Source organism: Notolepis coatsorum (assembly GCF_963971535.1).
Source record: "Notolepis coatsorum genome assembly, chromosome: 13".
NCBI classification, from domain to species: domain Eukaryota; kingdom Metazoa; phylum Chordata; class Actinopteri; order Aulopiformes; family Paralepididae; genus Notolepis; species Notolepis coatsorum.
In genome coordinates, this window is record NC_140177.1 from 108,717,335 (window position 1) to 108,740,574 (window position 23,240).

The 23,240-nt window shown below is 41.1% G+C and overlaps 2 protein-coding genes across 7 annotated transcripts in view; both read right to left on the minus strand.

Moving 5' to 3' along the window:
• The window catches only part of LOC311239645 (rho GTPase-activating protein 12-like), a 192,376-nt gene extending 185,085 nt beyond the window's left edge, over positions 1 to 7,291 (minus strand). For 5 of the 6 annotated variants that reach the window (XM_084328028.1, XM_084328027.1, XM_084328026.1 and 2 more), the window contains exon 1: positions 7,155 to 7,291. The gene's annotated coding sequence lies outside the window, so the exon portion shown is untranslated. Of the gene's footprint in view, positions 1 to 7,104 lie in introns of all 6 variants that reach the window. The other variant, XM_084328024.1, reaches the window with a different exon arrangement.
• Positions 7,292 to 15,044: 7,753 nt separating this feature from the next.
• The window catches only part of LOC311239184 (kinesin-1 heavy chain), a 74,295-nt gene continuing 66,099 nt past the window's right edge, over positions 15,045 to 23,240 (minus strand). Inside the window, exons 25-26 of the mRNA XM_084327460.1 lie at positions 20,221 to 20,356; positions 15,045 to 15,725 (exon numbers count right to left, since the gene is read on the minus strand). Coding sequence (XP_084183586.1) covers positions 15,722 to 15,725; positions 20,221 to 20,356 — 140 coding nt within the window. The 3' untranslated portion in view covers positions 15,045 to 15,721. The remainder of the gene's footprint in view (positions 15,726 to 20,220; positions 20,357 to 23,240) is intronic.

The window sequence follows — 23,240 nt, forward strand, 5'->3', positions numbered from 1 at the left end:
TGTTAAATAAAGTTTTCATTCATCACAGCTCAACTACTAGGAATGTGTGTCTGACTCTTAAGTGCAGGAAATATTCATCAGAAAGGGGGGACATGATGGAGGGAATGGAAAGAGCAGGTTTGACAGGAGCAGGGTTGAAGGGATTGATTGATTGAAAAGTGTATTAACAGATTGCAGAATGGGTACAGTACAGTTCAATACATACAATTGTTAAGGGGATGCAGACCAGAGAAAGACTTTCGTCTTGTTTACATCAGGGTCCCCCATTTTCAATTCATCATAACATATTGGAGTGTGGAGGAAGTGGACAAGGCATTAAGCAAACAGGACTGAAATGGGGGACCCTGATGTAAACAAGACTAAAGTCCTTCTCTGGTCTGCATCCCCTTAACAATTGTGTGTATTGAGCTGTACTGTATTGTAACCATTCTGCAATCTGTTAAAGTTTTCAATCAATACTGGGTTGGGCAGTGAAAGAACCAAGCATTTCACTGTAATGTAATAGCTAAATAAAACAACTTGAACTTGACTTGTTACATTTGCACTCTGGTTGTATGCCAAATGTATTCTGGTTGTACTGTACTTGTGCTGTAAGATGACAATACATTGGAACCGAATCGACAACGCTAGGGGTTCAGCGGGTGTATTCTGAATGCCAAATATGACAACATCACCGTTGTGGAGGGCATATGGGCGAGTGGTGATATGCTGGGAAACCCGGTAATAATAAAATGTCACTCGGCTGCATTTAAGCAAAGCCGCTCAGTATAGTCCACTATGTTGAATGCGCGTTATGGTAGCTTGTTACATGCTAGGTAGCTAGCCGGCTAATGTTGTTGACTCGTCATTCTCATCCGACTCGAAGGAGACGCGTCGCGTGCTGTTCGCCCCCATGTCAGACCGCACCGATATCCGAAAGAGACGACTCTACATGCAATTATTTTCATCCACTCATGTGTTTTTGTAAGTTTGTCTACGTTGTCAAGCCGGCTGCCGGTGGCAGGAGTTTGTAGGTCTGCGCGCAGTCAGTGGTCTGTCCACTTCCCCTAGATGGGCGGCATCTTCTAGAAAACGAGTGTTCATTGGAGGAGCTTAGAGCGCATCTGTACAACGATGATGTTCATTGGTTATGGTCTGATTATTATGTGGCGCAAATGGGAGGAATCAAGGGGGGAGTCAGAGTTCGGTTTGTGTCAGTGAGCGAATCAGCAGATTGCAGAATGATTTTTTTGTTTTGTTTTGTAATTACTAGTACTCGCCAGACTGGCGAGTGCTCTTCATGAATTACTCGCCAAACGTAAAAAATACTCGCAATTGGCGAGTAAAGTGGCCTAATTTCCTCCCCTGGTTGGCGTGGTAGGAACAAACGATGCTCAAGTCCGTGGCGTCGATTGAGTTAAACTTAAGTGACGTCAGACTAAACCTTCCTATTACAGCCCCTGGGGAAAAGCACATCAGCCAATGAGAGTAAAGTTTAGCCTCTAAGGGTGTTGACTAGCCTTATGATTGACAGCATGTCAGCATCACTCCGTGATTGACAGCATGTCAGCATCACTCCGTCAGTAGCCTGGGTGGGTGAGCAAAGTAGTAGTAAGAATTGAGAAGGATTCGTTTTTGGCTACAATGGGCCTAAAAATGTAATCTCTGATTATTATTTTTTAAATCCGATTTACGATTTTAATCGATTTTGTTCTCTAGAAAACAAAAAAAAAGCCAAGGAATTCATTCAAATAACCTTTCACCAATCTTCACTTTAATTTGTAATATATATATATATATATATAAAAGGTTACTCTTGATCAAACAAATATGAATGTCCCTATTGGGATTAATATATATATAATAGCTTGCTTTTTCACCAAACTTCACTTAAAACAAATAAAAGGTGCCTCTTGATCATCAAACAAGAATCAATTTCCCTATTGGGATTAATAAAGTGCAAATCTAACTTTCACCAAACATCGATTAATCGCCCAGCCCTCAACCAGCATAGGGCTGGGCAATAAAAATAGCAATATATTTTAATAATCGATATCGATCGATAATAAAACATAATATCAATAATCTATTTTTTTGTATTGTGACCTGCAACAGGGCAGCTTTTTTTTTTTAAACTTTGGCCATTTCCCTGGCTCTTTTATACGTTTATCGCATTTATACTTGGTCAAGTTTGACCGACAGAAGCAGGCTGAAAGGGTTCAGATGGGGGGGAAGACACTCTGGGAAAGGCACGGCTGCAGTCCGGGATTCGAACTCGCTCAGCCCCAGATCCGTGACGAGCACGGTTGTCCACGGCGCTGAAATAGCACTCGCGGTACGTGGTGAGCTACTGGAGCTCCCCTCAACAGGGCAGCTTTAACACCAGAGACAGTAGACAGACTTGTCTTTCTTGCCTGCAACTTAAAGTAATGGCTTTGCTTGTCCAAATGACAATACTGACCAAATTGAGATTTATTTTTCTCGTCCATTTATTTAGTTTGCTTTCTAATTTAAAATACAGTTTGAAACCATCTGTATACAGTAGGCTATGTGTGCTAGCAGAGCTAGTCTCCAGTCGCGAGCCACGGTGCACATGTGCGGTAGTTTGTCCACCAAAAAAGTGCCAAAAGATAGAAAAGAAACTAGCAGAGCCAGAACTGTTAATTTTTTTTTATTTTTTTTTAATACTGATAACAAGGTCTGATTGGCCAGGTCTTGCTCGAAAAAAAGATATTTGATCTCAAGTGACTACCTGGTCAAATAAAGGCAATTTTTTTTTTTTTTTATAAATAAAATAACAATATCGATAATTATCGATATCGGGTGATATAACATTATCATATCGTTATTGTGATAACATTTTTGGCCATATCGCCCAGCCCTGGCCTAAACCAGCATCTCACCGTTGACGTCATTAACCTGTGCCTTGCTGAACTGACACTACATCTCTGACTTTCCATCTAATCCTGACATCATATATGTATTAAACTGACTGGGAGAAACATTAAGCAATCATCCATCACTTGGGGTGGAACAGCAAGTGGTTAGCCTAAATGTTTTAGTTTTTTTGTTTGTTTACAAAACAAAACAGCAATCAATTAGATCAGTTTTTTGGCATCTTTCCATTTTTCAACCAGTCTAAATCTGGTACATAACTCTAAGTAGCCTATTAGTCCAAATAATTTCCATCCGTAATTTGCCTAACCTTCCTGCACAGCTCCTCCTCCTCCCACTCAGCTCCATGAACAGTCTCACAAAGCAGTGGCGTCGCGTGGGTAAAATAACAGAGGATGCCAAAAAAAAGCTATTAAAAGCTTATTTCTTTTTAAGCCAAGCAGTCACCACCATGTACAGTATGGCTCGGCGGCCAGTCAAACCAAGCAGTCAACATGTACAGTAAGGCTCGGCGGCCAGTCAAACCAAGCAGTCACCTAGCCCCTTTCGTGACTGCGATGCACTGTAATCATAACAACTACTACCTTTACCTTACACTGTAATCATAACTACTACTACCTTACACTGAATCATAACAACTACTACCTTACACTGTAATCATAACTACTACTACCTTACACTGTAATCATAACTACTACTACCTTACACTGTAATCATAACTACTACTACCTTACACTGTAATCATAACTACTACTACCTTACACTGTAATCATAACTACTACTACTACCTTACACTGTAATCATAACTACTACTACCTTACACTGTAATCATAACTACTACTACCTTACACTGTAATCATAACTACTACTACCTTACACTGTAATCATAACTACTACTATCTTACACTGTAATCATAACTACTACTACCTTACACTGTAATCATAACTACTACTACCTTACACTGTAATCATAACTACTACTACCTTACACTGTAATCATAACAACTACTACCTTACACTGTAATCATAACTACTACCTTACACTGTAATCATAACTACTACTATCTTACACTGTAATCATAACTACTACCTTACACTGTAATCATAACTACTACTACCTTACACTGTAATCATAACTACTACTACCTTACACTGTAATCATAACTACTACTACCTTACACTGTAATCATAACTACTACTACCTTACACTGTAATCATAACTACTACTACCTTACACTGTAATCATAACTACTACCTTACACTGAATCATAACTACTACTACCTTACACTGTAATCATAACTACTACTACCTTACACTGAATCATAACAACTACTACCTTACACTGTAATCATAACTACTACTACCTTACACTGTAATCATAACTACTACTATCTTACACTGTAATCATAACTACTACTACCTTACACTGTAATCATAACTACTACTACCTTACACTGTAATCATAACTACTACTACTACCTTACACTGTAATCATAACTACTACTATCTTACACTGTAATCATAACTACTACTACCTTACACTGTAATCATAACTACTACTACCTTACACTGTAATCATAACTACTACTACCTTACACTGTAATCATAACTACTACTACCTTACACTGTAATCATAACTACTACTACCTTACACTGTAATCATAACTACTACTACCTTACACTGTAATCATAACTACTACTATCTTACACTGTAATCATAACTACTACTACCTTACACTGTAATCATAACTACTACTACCTTACACTGTAATCATAACTACTACTACCTTACACTGTAATCATAACTACTACTACCTTACACTGAATCATAACTACTACTACCTTACACTGTAATCATAACTACTACTATCTTACACTGTAATCATAACTACTACTACCTTACACTGTAATCATAACTACTACTACCTTACACTGTAATCATAACTACTACTACCTTACACTGTAATCATAACTACTACTACCTTACACTGTAATCATAACTACTACTACCTTACACTGTAATCATAACTACTACTACCTTACACTGTAATCATAACTACTACTACCTTACACTGTAACTACTACTACTACCTTACACTGTAATCATAACTACTACCTTACACTGTAATCATAACTACTACTACCTTACACTGTAATCATAACTACTACTATCTTACACTGTAATCATAACTACTACTATCTTACACTGTAATCATAACTACTACTACCTTACACTGTAATCATAACTTGCATTTGGCGTTGGGTGCATGATGCGCATGCGCTGTGTGATGGCGCACGAGGCAGCCAAATACGGAAATACAGCAGTTTTGAGCAGTATTGACCAGTTTATAAAAATGATTTAAAATGTTTATTAGCAACGCCGAGCTTTTGAACATCTGTAAAGCTATTAAAACTGAATGATAGATATACTGTCCTGATATAATATACACAGAGATAATATACACAGAGCCTGATTAATTCCTATCCTTGATTTCAGAAGTATTTTCTACAACGTAAATGTTCTCATGCTGAGTGATGGGGAGGGAGTGGAGTTGTGTCTAGGAGTGGGAGAATTAGCCATCGTCAGCAGTGGCACATACATAAGACACCCTCCTGTGTTCTTCCTCAGCACAACACAAAAATTAAGAGGAATTTTCAATATGAACTTGTAAGTAGGGACGCACCGATAATATGATAACTGACATTTCTGTTATGGATTATAACCGATATTGATATGATCTGTATAAATAAAACAAATTTCAAAGATCATCAAATTGTGTAACAATGTTAGCCCACAATATGCAGCATCATTGTCACATGATGCAAAAGTCAAGATAATCATCAGTTCAGCCCAGTTTTGCTCAGCGGACTGACAGAGATATGAAAACCGATATATTGTGCATGCAGCCTACTTGTAAGGGCATTTCACTTAAGCGTGGGCTTGTCTCCAGACGGGGATCATTCTTCTGTGTCATGTCTTGTGGTTACCGGTGTGGCATTTGTAACGTTGTGATCGAGCAGCAGTAGTGCATTGTTGTGACCTCTGAATGTAGTCATACCAAATATAGAGCCATGTTCTCCCAAGCAGCTTGATTCAGCACAAGCCTGCCCTAGTTACACTGGTCTCCCGAGTCCCCACAGCTTTCCCTTGAAAGTGACCAAAGGCCAAGCTAATAAACTCCTGTCGGCAGCTCACTGGACACCCACTGATAAAAAAAACACACAGACAGGTGAATGATGTATTTAATGTTTACCTATGGGTCCTCAAGAGGATGCCCAAGCCAGTTGCCACTTGAGCCAACAAAACACTAGGGGGACCCTGATGTAAACAAGACGAAAGTCTTTCTCTGGTCTGCATCCCCTTAACAATTGTGTGTATTGAGCTGTACTGTATTGTACCCATTCTGCAATCTGTTAATAAAGTTTTCAATCAATCAGCAAAGGCCAGATAGCCAACACACTTGAACCCTTTCACTACCACAATAACAAATGGTTAACCGTTAACCCTTTCACTGCGACGATACAGAAGGTTAACCTTTCACTGCCACATGACAAATGGTTAACCCTTTCACAACCATACTACAGAAGGTTAACCCTTTCACTGCCACACGACAAAGGGTGGTTAACCCTTTCACAACCACACTACAGAAGGTAACCCTTTAACTGCCACGCGACAAAGGGTTAACCCTTTCACAACCACACTACAGAAGGTTAACCCTTTCACTGCCACACGACAAAGGGTGGTTAACCCTTTCACAACCACACTACAGAAGGTAACCCTTTCACTGCCACGCGACAAAGGGTTAACCCTTTCACAACCACACTACAGAAGGTTAACCCTTAACCGTCCGTAGTGTGGTAGTGAAAGGGTTCATCTCAACAGCATTTAGTGTATAAAGTTAACCTTTCCGTGTGTATAAACAAAAGAGCCATGTTTATTTCTTGAGGTGTGTGTACATATAGGCCATTTCACTCAGTTCGCGTAAGACATGGAGGAAAAAGAGTCATCAATTAGATCGCCTCGGCATGTGTATTATTAGTGTGGCCAGTATCGGCGTTTCAAATCAGGTTCAGTTTATTCCAACGTCTTGCAGTTTGCTCACTCCAGCCTGCCTAGTGCCTACTGACTGGAATAACGTCACGTACTATACTTGAGAGTGTGTGTGGACTGTGTGGCTAACGTTAGCTAGTCAATTAACTTTTGGCTAAAGCATTTCTAAATTACCTACATGTCGACTCGAGACTCACTGTGTGTCCGCCAAAGAAGACGTAACGTTACCTTCTCCTCTGGTGATAATCAGTCCTCGAGGGGGAAAGATAAACAATTCAATTGTCTTTTTAAAAAAAAACTCTCAATTGTTTCCAGTCTCCCTTTTCTCTCTGAACTTCCCCGTCGCGTCGACACCGTGCACCGGTCCGCGTCACCGCCGACACTCGTTTTCCAAAGGTAACAGCGCGCGCCTCGCTCCCACCCTCCCCATTGGCCAGCGCGCGCCCTCCCTTTGGCAGCTGCTTCAAACCCTTCAGGTGTCTCCAGTAGCAACGAACGAGACATCACCACCACCTAGTGGATTGATAATTTTTTTTAAATACAAATACAAATTGATTGATTGATTTGAAAACTTTATTAACAGATTGCCGAATGGGTACAATACAGTACAGCTCAATACACACAATTGTTAAGGGGATGCAGACCAGAGAAAGACTTTCGTCTTGTTTACATCAGGGTCCCCCATTTTCAATTCATCATAATATATATATGACATACACGACATACAGATAGACAGTACTGCTACATCTTTTATGACATACCAGATCTACAAATACAGTACTGTTTGTGATACAAAAAGAGTCTAAAAAAGAGAGTATATACATTTGACATAGAAACTGTACATTGGAGGAGGTTGGTAGGTAGGAGGTTGGGTAGGTGGGGTGGTGGGGGACTGTACATTGGAGGTGGGTGGGTGGGGGGGGGGGAGTTGGGTAAGCGGGGTGGAGTGGGGGAAACTGTACAACTGTACAAGCAAAACTGTACATTGGAATATCGACGAAACCATACTTGGTTCCAAGAAGAGGGTCTCATGTATTATTGGGTTAGGACAGCCAGGGGTTCCCAAACTTTTCAGGCCGCGACCCAAAAATAATGGGGTCAGAGAGCTGCGACCCCCACTATTATAGGAGGTAAACATTTTTTTTTTTTATAGAAATGGAAATGTATGGTTGAAACATGCACACCTTCAATTCAAACGCACACACACTAATAAGCATTGGAGGTTTTAACCAGGGCCGGACTGGGGAAATCATTCAGGCCAGGAAATATGGTGCAAAATATAGCCCCAGTCAGGCCACTTTTTAAGCAGGGGGTCTGGGGGTCCCCCACCAGGACATTTCTTGTTACAAAGACTTCATTTCCTGCATTCTGGTGCAGGCATTTTTTTATTTGTACCCTTTAAATGCCAGTGTTTGTGATGGCATCACAAATTATTGTTAAAAAACAGGCTAGCATATGTATGATTAGCAACAACACTGATTTTGATGGATTTTTAGTTTTTTTGTAATGTCAGATTGAAAATAATACAATCTTTTATTCAACTTCAGCCCTGATCATAACACCACATATTAATTTTATAATTCTAACCCTTTAAATGCCAGTGTGTGTGATGGTATATATTTGCAATATATCAAATGCAAAGTAGATTTTTCTAGGGGGGATTATTACAGGCTAGCATGTGTCAATGATTAGCAACAACAGTTTTTTGTAAGGGTCCCGCCTCCACCAATCACATGCGGCTCCTTTTGTGTGTGTGTGTGAGAGCAAGAGAGAGAGAGAGAGAGAGAGAGATAGTTCTCCAACTGAGTTGCAGTGATCTCCTGGTTGTTCCCCACCTAGGTTATCTCTAACTATTGCGCTGCTGCAACTAGAAACACTGTCCTGGCCTGCTTCTAAATTCAGTGGCCTGACTGCAAATTTTTTTATTAAAAAAAAAAAAAAAAATTAAATCATCTGGCGACCCCCCCCCCCCCCCCCCCCCGCCCCCCGGGTTAGGACATTTACTGTACATTGGAGGGGGTTGGGTTAGGACATTTACAGGGGCCAGTTTCGAATTGCAGAGGATGAGGCTCAACGGTTAGATGTACCTATTACACTAGAGGAACTTAGGGAGGCGATTTCTTACAAAGTGATAAGGCCCCTGGCTGGGACGGTATTCCGCCCGAACTGTACCTCTCATGCTGGGATGTAATTGGACCCCTATTACTCGATATGATTTTACACTCAATCAAAGAGGGACATTTTTCCAGGGACGTCAATATGGCACTCATATCTGTCCTACTTAAGAAAGATAAGGACCCCACCGAATGCGGCAGCTATAGACCCTTAAGCCTCCTCGGAACCGATCTCAAGCTGTACGCTAAGGTACTAGCCATCCGACTTCAAAAGCATATGACATCTCTAGTTCACCCTGATCAGACAGGCTTCATAAGAGGCCGCCTGATCACGGATAATATAAGACGGTTACTGCATGTGATAGATGCCAGCAAGGATGCCGCGACTCCTACGGCTGTCATATCCTTAGATGCGATGAAGGCCTTTGACAGGTTGGAATGGTCTTATTTATGGGCAGTACTTAGAAGGATGGGGTTAGGTGAAGGGTTCATCCATATGATCAAAGTACTATATACAGGTCCATCGGCCATGATTTTAACAGGTAAACTCTGCTCTCCACTCTTCCCTGTGTCGCGCTCATCCAGACAGGGTTGTCCTCTTAGTCCCGGACTATTTGCTCTATGCCTTGAACCTTTAGCACAGTACATAAGACAATCCCAGAACATAGCACCAATCTCAATTACGGGCACACAGCATCACATCAGCTTATATGCAGATGTACTCTTGTTCATGCAGAACCCCGCCACCTCCCTACCTCATCTTCTCAAAGTAATAGATGATTTTGGTCATCTATCGGGATTTAAGATCAACTGGCCAAAATCGGCCTTCCTTCCACTCAATGTGACTGCGAAGCAGGGGTGTCATTTTGGTATGGCACCTTGCCATACTTTTTTTTTTTTTTTTTTTTAATAATTAAAAAAAAATGTATGTTGATTTTTAATTCGAATGTCAACATTATGAACGAAGCTTTGAACTATTCGGTACAGCCCTAGCATGTTTTCATATAGTCAATTATCTCCCTTTTACTAGGTGACTTTTACTAGTATAGGTGACTAACTAAAAAATGCCACAAAAAAAGGAAAATAGACATACAGAAGTTTTTTAGTCAAAGGGCAGCAGAGACAAGTGATACAGGGACACAGGTATGGTCTTACAATGGCTTAGTGATTATAACAGTGCAGTTCAGCATTCAGTAACCCATACTTTTTGTGAACGTGTTTTTGATACTACATTCTGTTGAACACACACCTCAAAACCGTACCTAAGGAAAATTGGCTCAATTGCAAGAAAAATAATAGACAGTTATGATATTACATTCTGCATAATTTGTATGCAAAATATTGTGGTTCCCTGCTTTAGTCTGTTGACACATTTCTATACTAAAAATGCTTGTGTAGTCCTAGAAACAACTCACCAAAAGTGACTATTGCGCAACTGATTTGACAAAAAAAATCCATTCACCCCCCCACACTCCCTATTTGCCATACCTTGGCTTCTACCATCCTCCCAGCAAATATACCCAGGTAGAACACTTTAAATGTCTTGGAGTTGAAATATTCCCCACTATAAGCCAGACAGTGAAGTATAATTATTCCGGCTTGCGAGACAGGATCACAGATGACTTCAGCAGGTGGTCAAAATTAAAACTCATTACAGGCCCGAGCGTCAATAGTTAAGATGAATGTTTTGCCCAGAATTAATTTCATCAGCTCCATTTTGCCGTTACCCCCCCTGCTGGTTACTGGCAAAAACTGCACTCTGCTGCATATAAATTCATTTGGAACAGAAAACACCCACGATTTAAAAGATCCACTGCACAGAGAAATAAAACCGACAGGGTTTAGCCTTTCCAGACTTCAAATATTACTTAAAGCGTTCTCTTTAAGACCACTGATCACCTGGTTTGATTCTAAAGTAGCGGTATCCTGGAGACCATTAGAGGAGAACATAGTGGCACCACATAGACTGCAGGATATAGTGTACACCAATATATCAATTAAGCAATGCAACTTAAGATTTGGCCCTCTTATTACACATGTGATCCGGATGTGGCGTGACACACAGAAAACGTGTACTAACCACTATAAATGGCACAGGCATTCTCCCCTATTTAATAACAATTTACTCCTTATTGAACAACAACCGATCAGATACCCTGGTTGGGAAAAGAAAGGCATACACACATTGGGGGATATCTTCGATGATTATGGTCTCCGCAGTTTTCGAGATATATCCAACAAATTTGACCTTACAAATAAGAGCAGCTTTGAAGGCTCACGGCGTCCCATTAGTTGTTCCACTTGAGCACCACAGGTTTCACAAATTCTTTTATGACAAGGAGACGTCGAGAGGCTTCGTCTCTGACTTTTATCGCCACTTACTTACGTCCTCATATAAGGTCCTTCCCCTAGACTCGGTTTGGAGGAAGGATATCCCAGACCTGGAAGTAGATTTTGATTGGGATGCAGTATGGGAAAATGTTCGGCTATCATCACGCAATCCAGATCACCAACAGATTAATCTTAACTTTGTTCATAGGACTTACCTGACCCCTAGACGATTGTACCTAATGGGTCTCAGGCCTGACTCTCGATGCTCCTTGTGTTCAAACGATGCTATTGGTACATATATGCATATGTATTGGGAATGCCCTCCTGTTGAGACTTTTTGGGAAAATGTCACCACTCAATTATCAGAGATTTTATCTCTGACCATACACTGCCTTCTGTACTGTTGTTGAATGATGTTTCTCAGTTATCAACCTCTGTACACGTAAAGAGACTCATTTTGGCGGGTTTTACAGCTGCCAAAAAGTTGATAGCGTCACGCTGGATTCAACCGGATAAAATGTGCCCGAAGGTATGGACTCTCACCTATCTCGATGTGATTTATCTAGAGATATCTACTGCACGAATTTTAGGTGTTAATGAAGCCAACATAGCAGTCTGGGTAGCTGTGGTGGATAAAATAAAGGAACGCATATACATTTGGAATTTTCTGATGTTGAATGAAGTAGTGGATGTATAGCCCACGTGGGGGTCCTGTGTCTTTTAGTCTACTTTCATTCTGATTTAATTACTGGACTGTCATTATTGTTATTATTTCTGTTATTGTCCTGTGATTTATCGTTGATTATTACTGTTACTGTATTGTTTGCCTTGTTTCATGTAAAAAAAGGGAAAATAAAAAACATTTGTTCAAAAAAAAAAAAGCTTACGATTTTAAATAAAGGTTGAAATGAAAAAAAATATATTATACAGTAACTACTGAAACGGTCTAGTGCATCACCACCCTAAGTTGTGATGGCTTCACTATCACACACAAATTGTGAAGTCAAATCAAGCAAACAAAAGAATCAAACAAACAAGAGACAATAGGTGTTTTTTCATAATTATTTAATCACACATACATTTACATCATGCAGTCAATCCAAAAAGGTGATATCATTAGCCTCCCCCTATTTCCCTACAAATCAAGAGCCCTGCTATTGTGACCCAGTTCTCTAGGAATGATCCAGTACCTTTGTCCAACCATGGAATCCTTGAAACTGTCAATTACAAATTGAGCAACTATTACACAGTAATAAAAAGTGGCTACGCTTTTTTTCTTTTCCTTTCTTTAGAATTAATGCAAACAACTTCAATTTTGGTAAACACCACAAAGAGATGTTTGTTTTAAACTTTTTTACTTTCCATTTCATATCCATATTGGTGGGAGGTAAGGATAAATGTATACACTTTGAAGACTACGCTGCAAAGAGATAGAGAGAGAGAGGGGGGGGGTGGAAAGAGAAAAAGAGAGAGGGGGGGGCCATCTTGGTAGATACCAAACATTGTCCCGTCATAGTTATGGGGGTGGGGCATTGACTACTTCTCCCATACATGTACAATGCCAGTACTATTCCAATGATCCAATTATTTTCTGCGAACAGTTACAACTAATTCCATTTCCTGGACTTTGGAAACAACCTCCCCCTCCGTTCAACATAGCCAGATATGGAGTGTATGTGGAGAAGAATTCTTTAGTGCCATCAATTACAAAGTTCCTTTTCAAAGACAACCGATTTTGTTAAGACATCCGAGTGCGTTTACATGCACATTTGATATTCTGGCTATGAGCCTCATCCCAGCTGTAGTCTCAGTGGGGACATACAATTTACATGGATGACTTCATATCCTGCTTAAGGTTTTCTTAATTACCCACTGGTCAATTTAAACGAGGTGCTTTTATTTAGCCAGATATTTTATTAGATGAGTGGTGAGTTTACTATAGATCTAGCATTATCATTCTAGCTATAGATCAGTGGCAAGATCACTTCCTGGTTGTCAAGGTAACCTCGAGTTTGAGAAGAGACCAACAGAATATTTGTCAACCATCCTTGACACAATGAAAATTCTGGTGATTGCTACTTGGTGTGTGTGGTCTTCACACTACTACAGAAACTATTCCATTATCACGACGACAGTCAAAAACAGACGCTGGATAGCAAATAATCATTTGGCTAATAGCTTTGTTACAATAATTGCTCTATGATCATAATCTGTTCATCACGAACATAAAAGCCGATAGTAGGCCTGCAGTGTTTTGAGGTCTGGGACCGACACGGATCCATATATATGAATTTATCCCAGCTACTGTAAGCGCAATATGGCATTTACATATACTCAGACGGAATATATCCCAAATATAAATCGGTATATTATTGTAAAATGTGCATGTAAACGCACCCACTGTGGCAGCACAACAACTAAAATAATCTAAAAAAGAAAAAGAAAGAAAAAGACTCACTCTGGTCACATCTAACAGTTATCCATATACTGTATATTCATATTGCACTTGCACAAGATGTTAGTGTCTTCATGCTGGGGTTACAATCACAGCAAGCTCTTTGCAAATGCTTAAGGGTTCACATAATAAAAACAAGGTGTGGCGAGAGAGAGAATATGGGGAGAACATTAAAAAGCAAGGAAAACATTCTAAAAAAAACAAAACAAAAAAATAATAATGCAATAAAGACAAGCGCCCGACTAGCTTTAGATGAATAGCCCCTCCTCCAGATGATGCTAACGGAGCCGTTTACATATCCAACGCTCTCACACACCTTGCCCCCTAAGGCCTCGCTCTTCTGATTGGCTGATCAGTGGCAAGGCTCTGGCCGAACGCAGCCCACCCAACATATAGGCATCCCAGTCTACAAGCTATGGAACATTGAAAAAAGATACAGTACAATAAATCCAGCGAAATACATTGCTGTCGCAATTTACAAACCAGTGGACCGAGTACAATCACGGGCCCTACGTCTAATAAAGCAACATGACAGGGGCAGTTTCTGGGCCAAAGGAATAGTTTCAAAGTGGGGCATCCTTAGTTAAGATAAATTAACCATTTAAGTTTAATTTAGTTGACGTGGCAGGGCAAGCCCCAAGAGGGGGGGCAGGGGGCACAAACCGATATACAATTCCTAAACAGTAGAAGTTTACGATTAAAAATGGTTCCAGCCATCCACCGAATAATCCAGGACAGGGAGACGTGAGTGACGGCCAGCTGGCTGGGACAGGACAAGCATTGTGTGCTACTACCTCAGTCGACGATGCCCGTTGTCTTATGTGCTCCAATGTGCAGGGAGATATAAATAGCATCCAATAACACTGCATATTAAACCACCGAGAAAAGAAGTAAAAACAGTACATTTATTTACTTGGATAGGCTGTGCTAAAGGTATGAGAAGTTTCTTTTTATCGGATCATTCTCCTCCCCTCCTTCTTTCCTTCCGTCCTTCCTCCTTTACAATACATCCTTCTTGTGAAGTCACCAACGAGTATAGTTTTTTTGTACGTATTCTTTTTCTTCTTTTACTTAACGATAAAAACAATTGGCCTCCACAGGTACTCAGTTAAATACATCTACACTGTCGCACGTCTTGGCATTTTTTATTTTTAGTTGTTTTATTATTTTCTTTTCTCGTCCAAATCTCAGACACCTCGTCGGGAAGCATGTGCAGTATAGTGCCAATTTTACATCTGTACAACAAGACTGGACAGAACAGTAGTGCTCGATGCTATCTAAGTTGATTCAAAACGTAGGTTTTTGTATTTTTTTTTTATTCCTTTTCTTAAAGAAGCATGTAAAATCTACCCAGAGAAAGTGTGGTTAACAACCAATAAGAGTGATGAAATGTACAGAGGTTAGCCTAAGGTCGAGCTACTCTCATGGTAGGGTAATTTTTTAATAAATTCTTTTTACCGTTACATTCAGCTTGGCACAGTGCAACTACTCGCACGACGACATGATGACAACAGACTGTGCAAAAGAGGAAGAAAAAACAAAACAAAAAAAACAATGAAACCAAAGCTGCACATTCGAGTCACGCGCTGGGTTCGGTCGCCAAAGACTGCGCTCAAGACTGCATTTGGTTTTTCGGCAGATGACGATAATTGTTTCGTAAAATATTTTTTTCTCGTTTTTGTTATATCCAGAGAAAGAGATATGAGAAGACATGAGGGGTGGAGCTGTACAGGCCAGGAATATTTATATATATATATTTATATTTCAGAAGCTCCTTCGGCCGCCTCGACGCCGCAGTGAGGAACCATTTGCTGTAAATGGAATGACGGGTTGGGGGGAGGGGGGGTGATATCGGCTTCTTCTTCTGTGGTGCTGTCCTTCCGTCCCTCCACCCTTCAGCTGTAATAGAAGATGTGGTAGAGAGAGAGGGGGAAGGGGGGGGGGCATTAGTAGATGTCAGGTCATGTTGTCTGATATGATGCGACTACTACTACCACCATCATCCATCACTGGGTTCTCAATACTTATTAGGGCTGGAACGTATACAGTCATGGATCCATTCAAAAGGTATACATTCTTCAATACCATCATCCATGATATATACATATTGTAATTTTTGTTAAATAAAAAATAATAAATATATAGTTAATAAAAATAAATCTAGGTATGAATGAAAAAGTAAGAAGAAACAAAGAAAGTAGAGCATTCTGAGTTAAACAACACCATGACAATTGTATTACAAAAGACGTCGTCACAATGTAATTATATATATATATATTGGGCAGTGGTGTTCCTTCTCAACTTAGTGAGAGTTCTGCTGACCTTGGGACTGTTAGAAGGGAAAATCCATCCTAAAACAGAATTCTCATTGTGCTATTCCATTGATTTGTGGACAGTTAGTCAATATCTATAAACATGGACAACAGTCTCCCTAAGCTGGAAATTAGAGCATCAAGACTTGAATTTCTCATCAAGCGACAGTGTTGGTCCAATGACAATGAATTAGTGACCGACTTTGTGCTCAGAATTCGTGGTTGAGCAATTAGGTCCAAATGATTATTATTTAAATGTAGGGCTTACAGCTCTGAATCAGAAAATGTACCCATATCCTAGTAGAATCGCCATGATACTGTCATACTAGGCGTTATTCAGTTATTCTCCATCTATGGAGCAGCTTCAGGATCTGATGACATCATCACCAGAGTCTGGTCTCTCTGATGTTCGCTCATATTCACAAATCAAAACTGAAATAACATAGAATTGCTTTTTAGGGTAGATTTTCCCAGAGTGAAAATGGTTCGTCAGTGACCTTGAATGGCTCAAAAAGAAAGAGCCAAAACAACAGACAAGGCGGAGTTATAGAGCTACTAGAAAAGATTACAATTCAGGAGAGAAAGTTGAGTTGAGACGGGATTATAGGACCTGTTCACAAATCTCAGCAATGGCAGGGGTAAATATGGAGCTGAAATGGGTGAGTTGTTTATTGACCAATGTTTCAAATACTATTTGGAGTTGTTATTGTTATATTGAAAATTTGGAATATTGAAGTGGATGATGGCGGCGATGGCATTTTGTAACACAATAGTACACAAAGCCACGAAGAAGGAGACGAGGCCGGCGGCTTCTACCTTCATGAAGAAGCAAGGACACACAGTGTCATAGATGTGAAGCATTCTGACATAGAGTGAATGTCTCGCATAGAGTGAATGTCTTGCATAGAGTGAACTTCTTGCGTAGAGTGAATTGGTCTTACACAAAGTCCCATGCCTGTGAGCCGCCACAAGGGGGCAATGTGTGAGCAAATTACTGCATGAATTAATGAGTGAGTGAGTGAGTGAGTGAGTGAGTGAGTGAGTGACATTGTCGCTCATAGAGATGCTTTGTATCTAAAAAAGCAGAGACCGATTAATTTCTGTCACAAGAAAAGTTGATAGTTGGATTGATAATGGGATAAGCATCCTGAACTTTATAGAACATCGATAACAATGTTTTTTTTTTTTTTTATCCACTTTTTCTCCCATTTTTCTATATTTTCTCCCATCCCAATTTCATATCATCCAATTCAACCCTCCCCTGTCACGAACGCTGTTTCTTGCCTCCCACAAGCCGGCTGCAATGTGGACTAAGTCATACATAGCACAAGTCCCCTCCGGTACTTGAGGTAACAGCAGTCGCATCTTTTCACCTGCGCAGCTCGATCTCTCAGTGGCGAGGAGTAACGCGTGGGAGGCTCACGCTGCCCCCGACACTTCCTGATTCTACTGCGCAGGCGCACCAACCGACCTGTAGGAGTCGCTGTCCACAACGCCTGATCCCCACCCATCAGTTTCCCACCCCCTAATACGGCCAATGTGTATTAGTACGGACGACCAGCTAAACTGAAAGCAATGTGGAGCGCTGGGATCGAACCCAGCGTCTCCAGCATTCGAGGTGAGCGCCTTGCCCACTACGCCACGTAGCCGCCCACATCGATAACAATGTTATTGGAAATATGATAATACGACTGAAGCATGATGAAATATAAATTTGATTATACACCAATTGAAATCTAACGACAAATATGGATTTGGATCACAAATTCAGAATCTACCGGGGCGAGTGTTTTGATGGATGTGTATGACGACAAGCATCTATTTCTTTTGCAGGCTTGTGGAGTCTGTCACCAATTGGAGGCAATCCTCTGGGCAACGGAAAAGGAGGTCAAATGTGTGCGATGTGCTACAATGTCCTTGTGTAACCAGGAGTTCTGGGGATACCTACTCGCTTGCTATACGCCGGAAGGAAAGCCTGGGGTGCTGCACGCAGAAGGACAGCTGGAATATATTCTACAGCACGGGACATTTCTACGCAGCTCGGTTCAAGCAGACAGCCGGGTGCCTTATTTAGAGGTCCAGGGATGGTGGTCTTGCTACGCCGAACTGTACGAAGTCGGCCCCTCCGCCGGTGCCATAATATGTGACCAGGAAGGAACCTCCAGGTTCTGCTTAACCTGGGATGAGAATCCTTTCAGGTCACAGGGCTCTTTCAGAATCCATGGGGAGGGTACCAAGAAATGTCAGGAGTTTGATTCTCAGGTGCCTGTTGCCCAAGGGACTTTCCAGAAAGATTACGAAAAATCTACTTCTTAAAGAATCCCAACAGGGCTCTGTCCAAGGTCGTCGTTGAGGCTTGGGGGAGTGAGAAACTGGATGATTCTGCTACCAGTAACATGGTAGTATCTGTCTGTCCTCAAGGACATTGAGGTCTTGTTTGTGCCAAACGTGGAGGAGTTGTCCATGTCTGGTCTCACTCTTAACCGAGTACTTCAGACGAAAAAAACCTAGTCCAGAGTTTAAGTTTTTAGAGGAACAATGTTTTCAAACTCTATCATCTAAAGATGGTAAGTTAGAGTGTTGTGTTCACTCATAGTTAAAGACAGTCACGTTGAGTAGTGATATATTACATTCACACTCCCAACTGATTTAGATTAACTTCACAACTGCAAATAAATGGGCTGTCAATATAGTTTGACTCTTGATAACGATGCACCTGTTAATTATTAAAACACCACGTGACATGTGACCTTGATAAGCATGTGGGGTGATGTCTATAAAAGAGGGATGGTGATGAAAGTTAACCTCTTAAGCCCGATCGGCCCGGTACAAGATTTATTTCACATCATAAATAGATCAATACAGTCCCTATTAAGTAATGTTGAGTTTCTTTTTCAAATGTAGCCAAGAGTAAAGACCCTAACTCTATCAAAACAGCAGTCAAAGTGTATATTTTCAGCACTACATTTGTTTACCAATGATTTTAAGTGTTATTAGCTAAATATGAGCTTACTTACAGTAAATTCCATTCACAATCTTTGCTTCCCTGTAACGGGCGCCTGGTGGTACTAAGTCCAGATTTAACTCTGCCATTGGAAAGAGGATATTTGGCCCGATCCATAGATGTATGACTTGGCCATAATAAGGATTCACGTCTGGTCAATGTTAGCATGGTGTTATTCACCATCAAAGATGGAAAATTATGAATAAATATCATTTATATTCTCCTTTGGTTCATTACAATTTACTCAAGCATAGTAACAGACACAATACAGACACTGGGAATACATTCCATGAGGTCCATAGATGTCCCTAGATATCTATAGGAACATGCAAATGGACCTTGTAGAAGTGGAGCAATCTTCCATTTACTTGGGTATATACTTTTAGGCGAATCTTCTGAAAATATGGCTAGGGCTTAAGAGGTCAATATCCTTGGGAGTTTAAGTTTAACCTTGTTTAGGGAAAGCTGAAAGTAAGTCTGTTATTGGGTGAGTGACTTATTCTTTATATTATTATATATAATATATTATTCGATAAGTCTTAATTTCCCATGCAATTACCACTCCGAGAAGTCTAAAATGATATTAACAAAGACGTTTGTGTACTTGATATTGTTCCATACATATGAATTTGAACAAGTCGGGATAATAGCCTGGGAGTGACATCTGGACTTAATTAAGATTTAGCCACATGTACATGTAAAGCATCACTTTATATATATGCATCTTTGCAATTATTGGAAAATAAACCCTCTGAAATGTTCCTGTCCCTGTCATTCTTGGTCCTCTACCAAGCTGGATCAAAGCATTAGGCCTAGACAGATTCAGCATTGGCCGAAAACAAAAAACAAAGAAAAACATCCTGTAAATTTATTGTATTTGGCGAATAAAATGAATAAAATGTTAATGTTAAAAAATTCAAATAAAATGTAATGACTGACATCCCTGATCCTGCTAGTATGTGTTGTGTTTTGTGTTAGAGATTGATAGAGAAAGAGAAGGGGGAGGGAGAGAGAGATGAGGGGGGGGGGGGGGGGGGGTACAGGAGAGAGAGGGAGACAGAGAGCATCAGTCACTCACTTCTTTTCCAGCTTGGCGCCACCCCCTCCCCTGATGGCCACTGTCTGGCTGTTCTGGTAGAAGCCCCCTCCGCTGCGGTTGACGTTGGGGTGCGTGGGGGAGGCCACCGGCTGCTGGCCGGGCCGGATGGGTTTGGCTGTGGGAGACGAACAGGGGAGAGATGATTACAGACGGCTAGAAGTCTAGTGAACTCTTGGCATTTAAAAAAGGTGCCCTCCTTTTACCATGTGGCTCGTTTGGTGTGAGGACCGTGTAGACCCAACCACGTGCCATTATGTGGAATAAGCGCATACTCTTACGGTTGAGTCTACACCGTCCTTCGTTGCCGGACCCTAAAAGTGTGAACCGCATATTCAGATTCAGATTCCTTTATTGTCTTTTAAAATGTACATACATTCTGAAAACGTGAGATGCTTGTTTTCCTTGGCTCCTCAACCGTAGTAGTGTGCAATACAGTGCAATACAACAAATAGACTTTAACCCTTTGGTTGCCGTTCACGAGAATTCTCGTTTCTGTGGCCCAGCGGTTGAGTGCCGGAAACGAAGATTCTTGTTTCTGTTTTGTTATTTCTTTTATTCGCTAGCCTATTTCCATTCATAATTCATCCTGCTATGCTGTAGGACTGTGTGGCACTCTGTCTGAGACCGCAACGGTCCGATATCGCCACCTAACACCTTCCGGCCGCTATTGCACTCCATTTGAAACGATGTGGTTTGTTTTCTCGGCCGAGCTGCGGCATGGGGGCGGGTTCTAAACACTCCGGCAAAACAAGCGCTTATAGGGATGGCATCGACAAGGGTCCCCGCCCGCCCGTTCATGTGCAATGCTGGATAACGTTGGACACAGGATCGCTGTGGATATTTGGAATGGCGATCAGATAATTGGATTATTCTTTTTGCAGTACATCAGAGACAAGGTAAGGACAATATGTTATCAATCTTGCGTTGATCCGATATTTCCCCCCCCGCGATTGCAGCGTGTGTCTGTAATGTACTGTGTAATGTATGCCGTTGGTGGCGCTCGAAGCATAGAAAAACTATCCCCCCCCACCCTTTCGTGCATGCATGATGAAATATAATACCGATAATCTAGCATTGATTTCAGATTGATTCAATAATCAGGCGAGAAATGGCACGATTTATAATGAAATGCAGTAAAGCCGGAGTTTCCTGGGATTACACAGGATCACTCTAAAACTATACTCATATTCACCACGGTATAAAACAGAAATGTATGGATGAAAAAATTATCAGTTTTTTTACATGTTGACCAGAAGAAACTCACTGACAATCGACGTTGTTATTAGATCCATAACTATAATATTTAATATAGTTTTAGCACTACAAACACCGGCATCTACCCCCATTGCATTACAGCGCTGGCACAAACGGCCATACGCCCACAGCGACCTCTGGCGTCCAATGTGTTAATAATCCTATACAATATAACTTTACTATGGTACCCTAGGCTATGTTGCTATCCCTATACTATCTATACTCGTATAATCTATGCTATACAATCCTATGCTAAGCTATATTACTATACAAGGTAACAGAGTACTCACTATCCTCATCGCCAGGTGGTAAAAGTGTGGAGACTCAACTACTACAATATATGTAATTTAACAAGGATTTGACAAGAATTATTTGAACAACCGCTCTCCAACATGCCACAACAACCGCTCTCCAACATGCCACAACAACCGCTCTCCAACATGCCACAACAACCGCTCTCCAACATGCCACAACAACCGCTCTCCAACATGCCACAACAACTGCTCTCCAACATGCCACAACAACTGCTCTCCAACATGCCACAACAACCGCTCTCTCCAACATGCCAAACAACCGCTCAACATGCCACAACAACCGCTCTCCAACATGCCACAACAACCGCTCTCTCCAACATGCCAAACAACCGCTCAACATGCCACAACTGCTCTCCAACATGCCACAACAACCGCTCTCCAACATGCCACAACAACCACGCTCCAACATGCCACAACTGCTCTCCAACATGCCACAACAACCTCTCTCCAACATGCCAAACAACGGCTCAACATGCCAAAACTGCTCTCCAACATGCCACAACAACCGCTCAACATGCCACAACAACCGCTCTCCAACATGCCACAACAACCGCTCTCTCCAACATGCCAAACAACCGCTCAACATGCCACAACTGCTCTCCAACATGCCACAACAATCGCTCTCCAACATGCCACAACAACCGCTCAACATGCCACAACAACCGCTCTCCAACATGCCACAACAACCACGCTCCAACATGCCACAACCGCTCTGCAACATGCCACAACAATCGCTCTCCAACATGCCACAACAACCGCTCAACATGCCACAACAATCGCTCTCCAACATGCCCGACAAGCCTCTAATCTGTGCTCCATATTGTAACACAATGTTAAAGTTCCTTATGGACCCCAGGAAGAACAGCACAGGGAACAAACTTAACTTTTTGACTTACCAGCCATTTGGCTGGTAGATTTTTAAAAAGATTTTTTTACTAGCCAAAAATTATAAATAGCTTTTTAGTATATCGCCATGTGTTATTATTACATATAATACTCTCATATGCTATTTTCAATTAATATCATAAACAACATAAGGAATATTAGCATAATTTTGAGTGGACTGAAGGAATGAGTCAGCGTTAAATAGTTTTAAATGCAAATAATCTATTGAAACATAGAAGTGGGGTCGGGGGGAGCTCCAGTAGCTCACCGCATATCTCGGCGCTATTTCTGCGTCGGGGAAAACCGTGCTGCGTCACGGATCTGGTGGACTCCGAGTTCGATTCCCGGACCCACCGTCATTTGCCAGAATGTCTTCCCCTGCTCTATATCCCGTTTCACCCTGTATATGTCGGTCATGCTTGACCAGAAAAGCGATAAACGCTAAAAAATAAAGTAAAAAAAAAAATAAGTGGGGTCGGGACACACACACACTGTTTCAACTCACCACCCCCGCATCATATTGTAGTCTGTCTTCAAACTTCCACT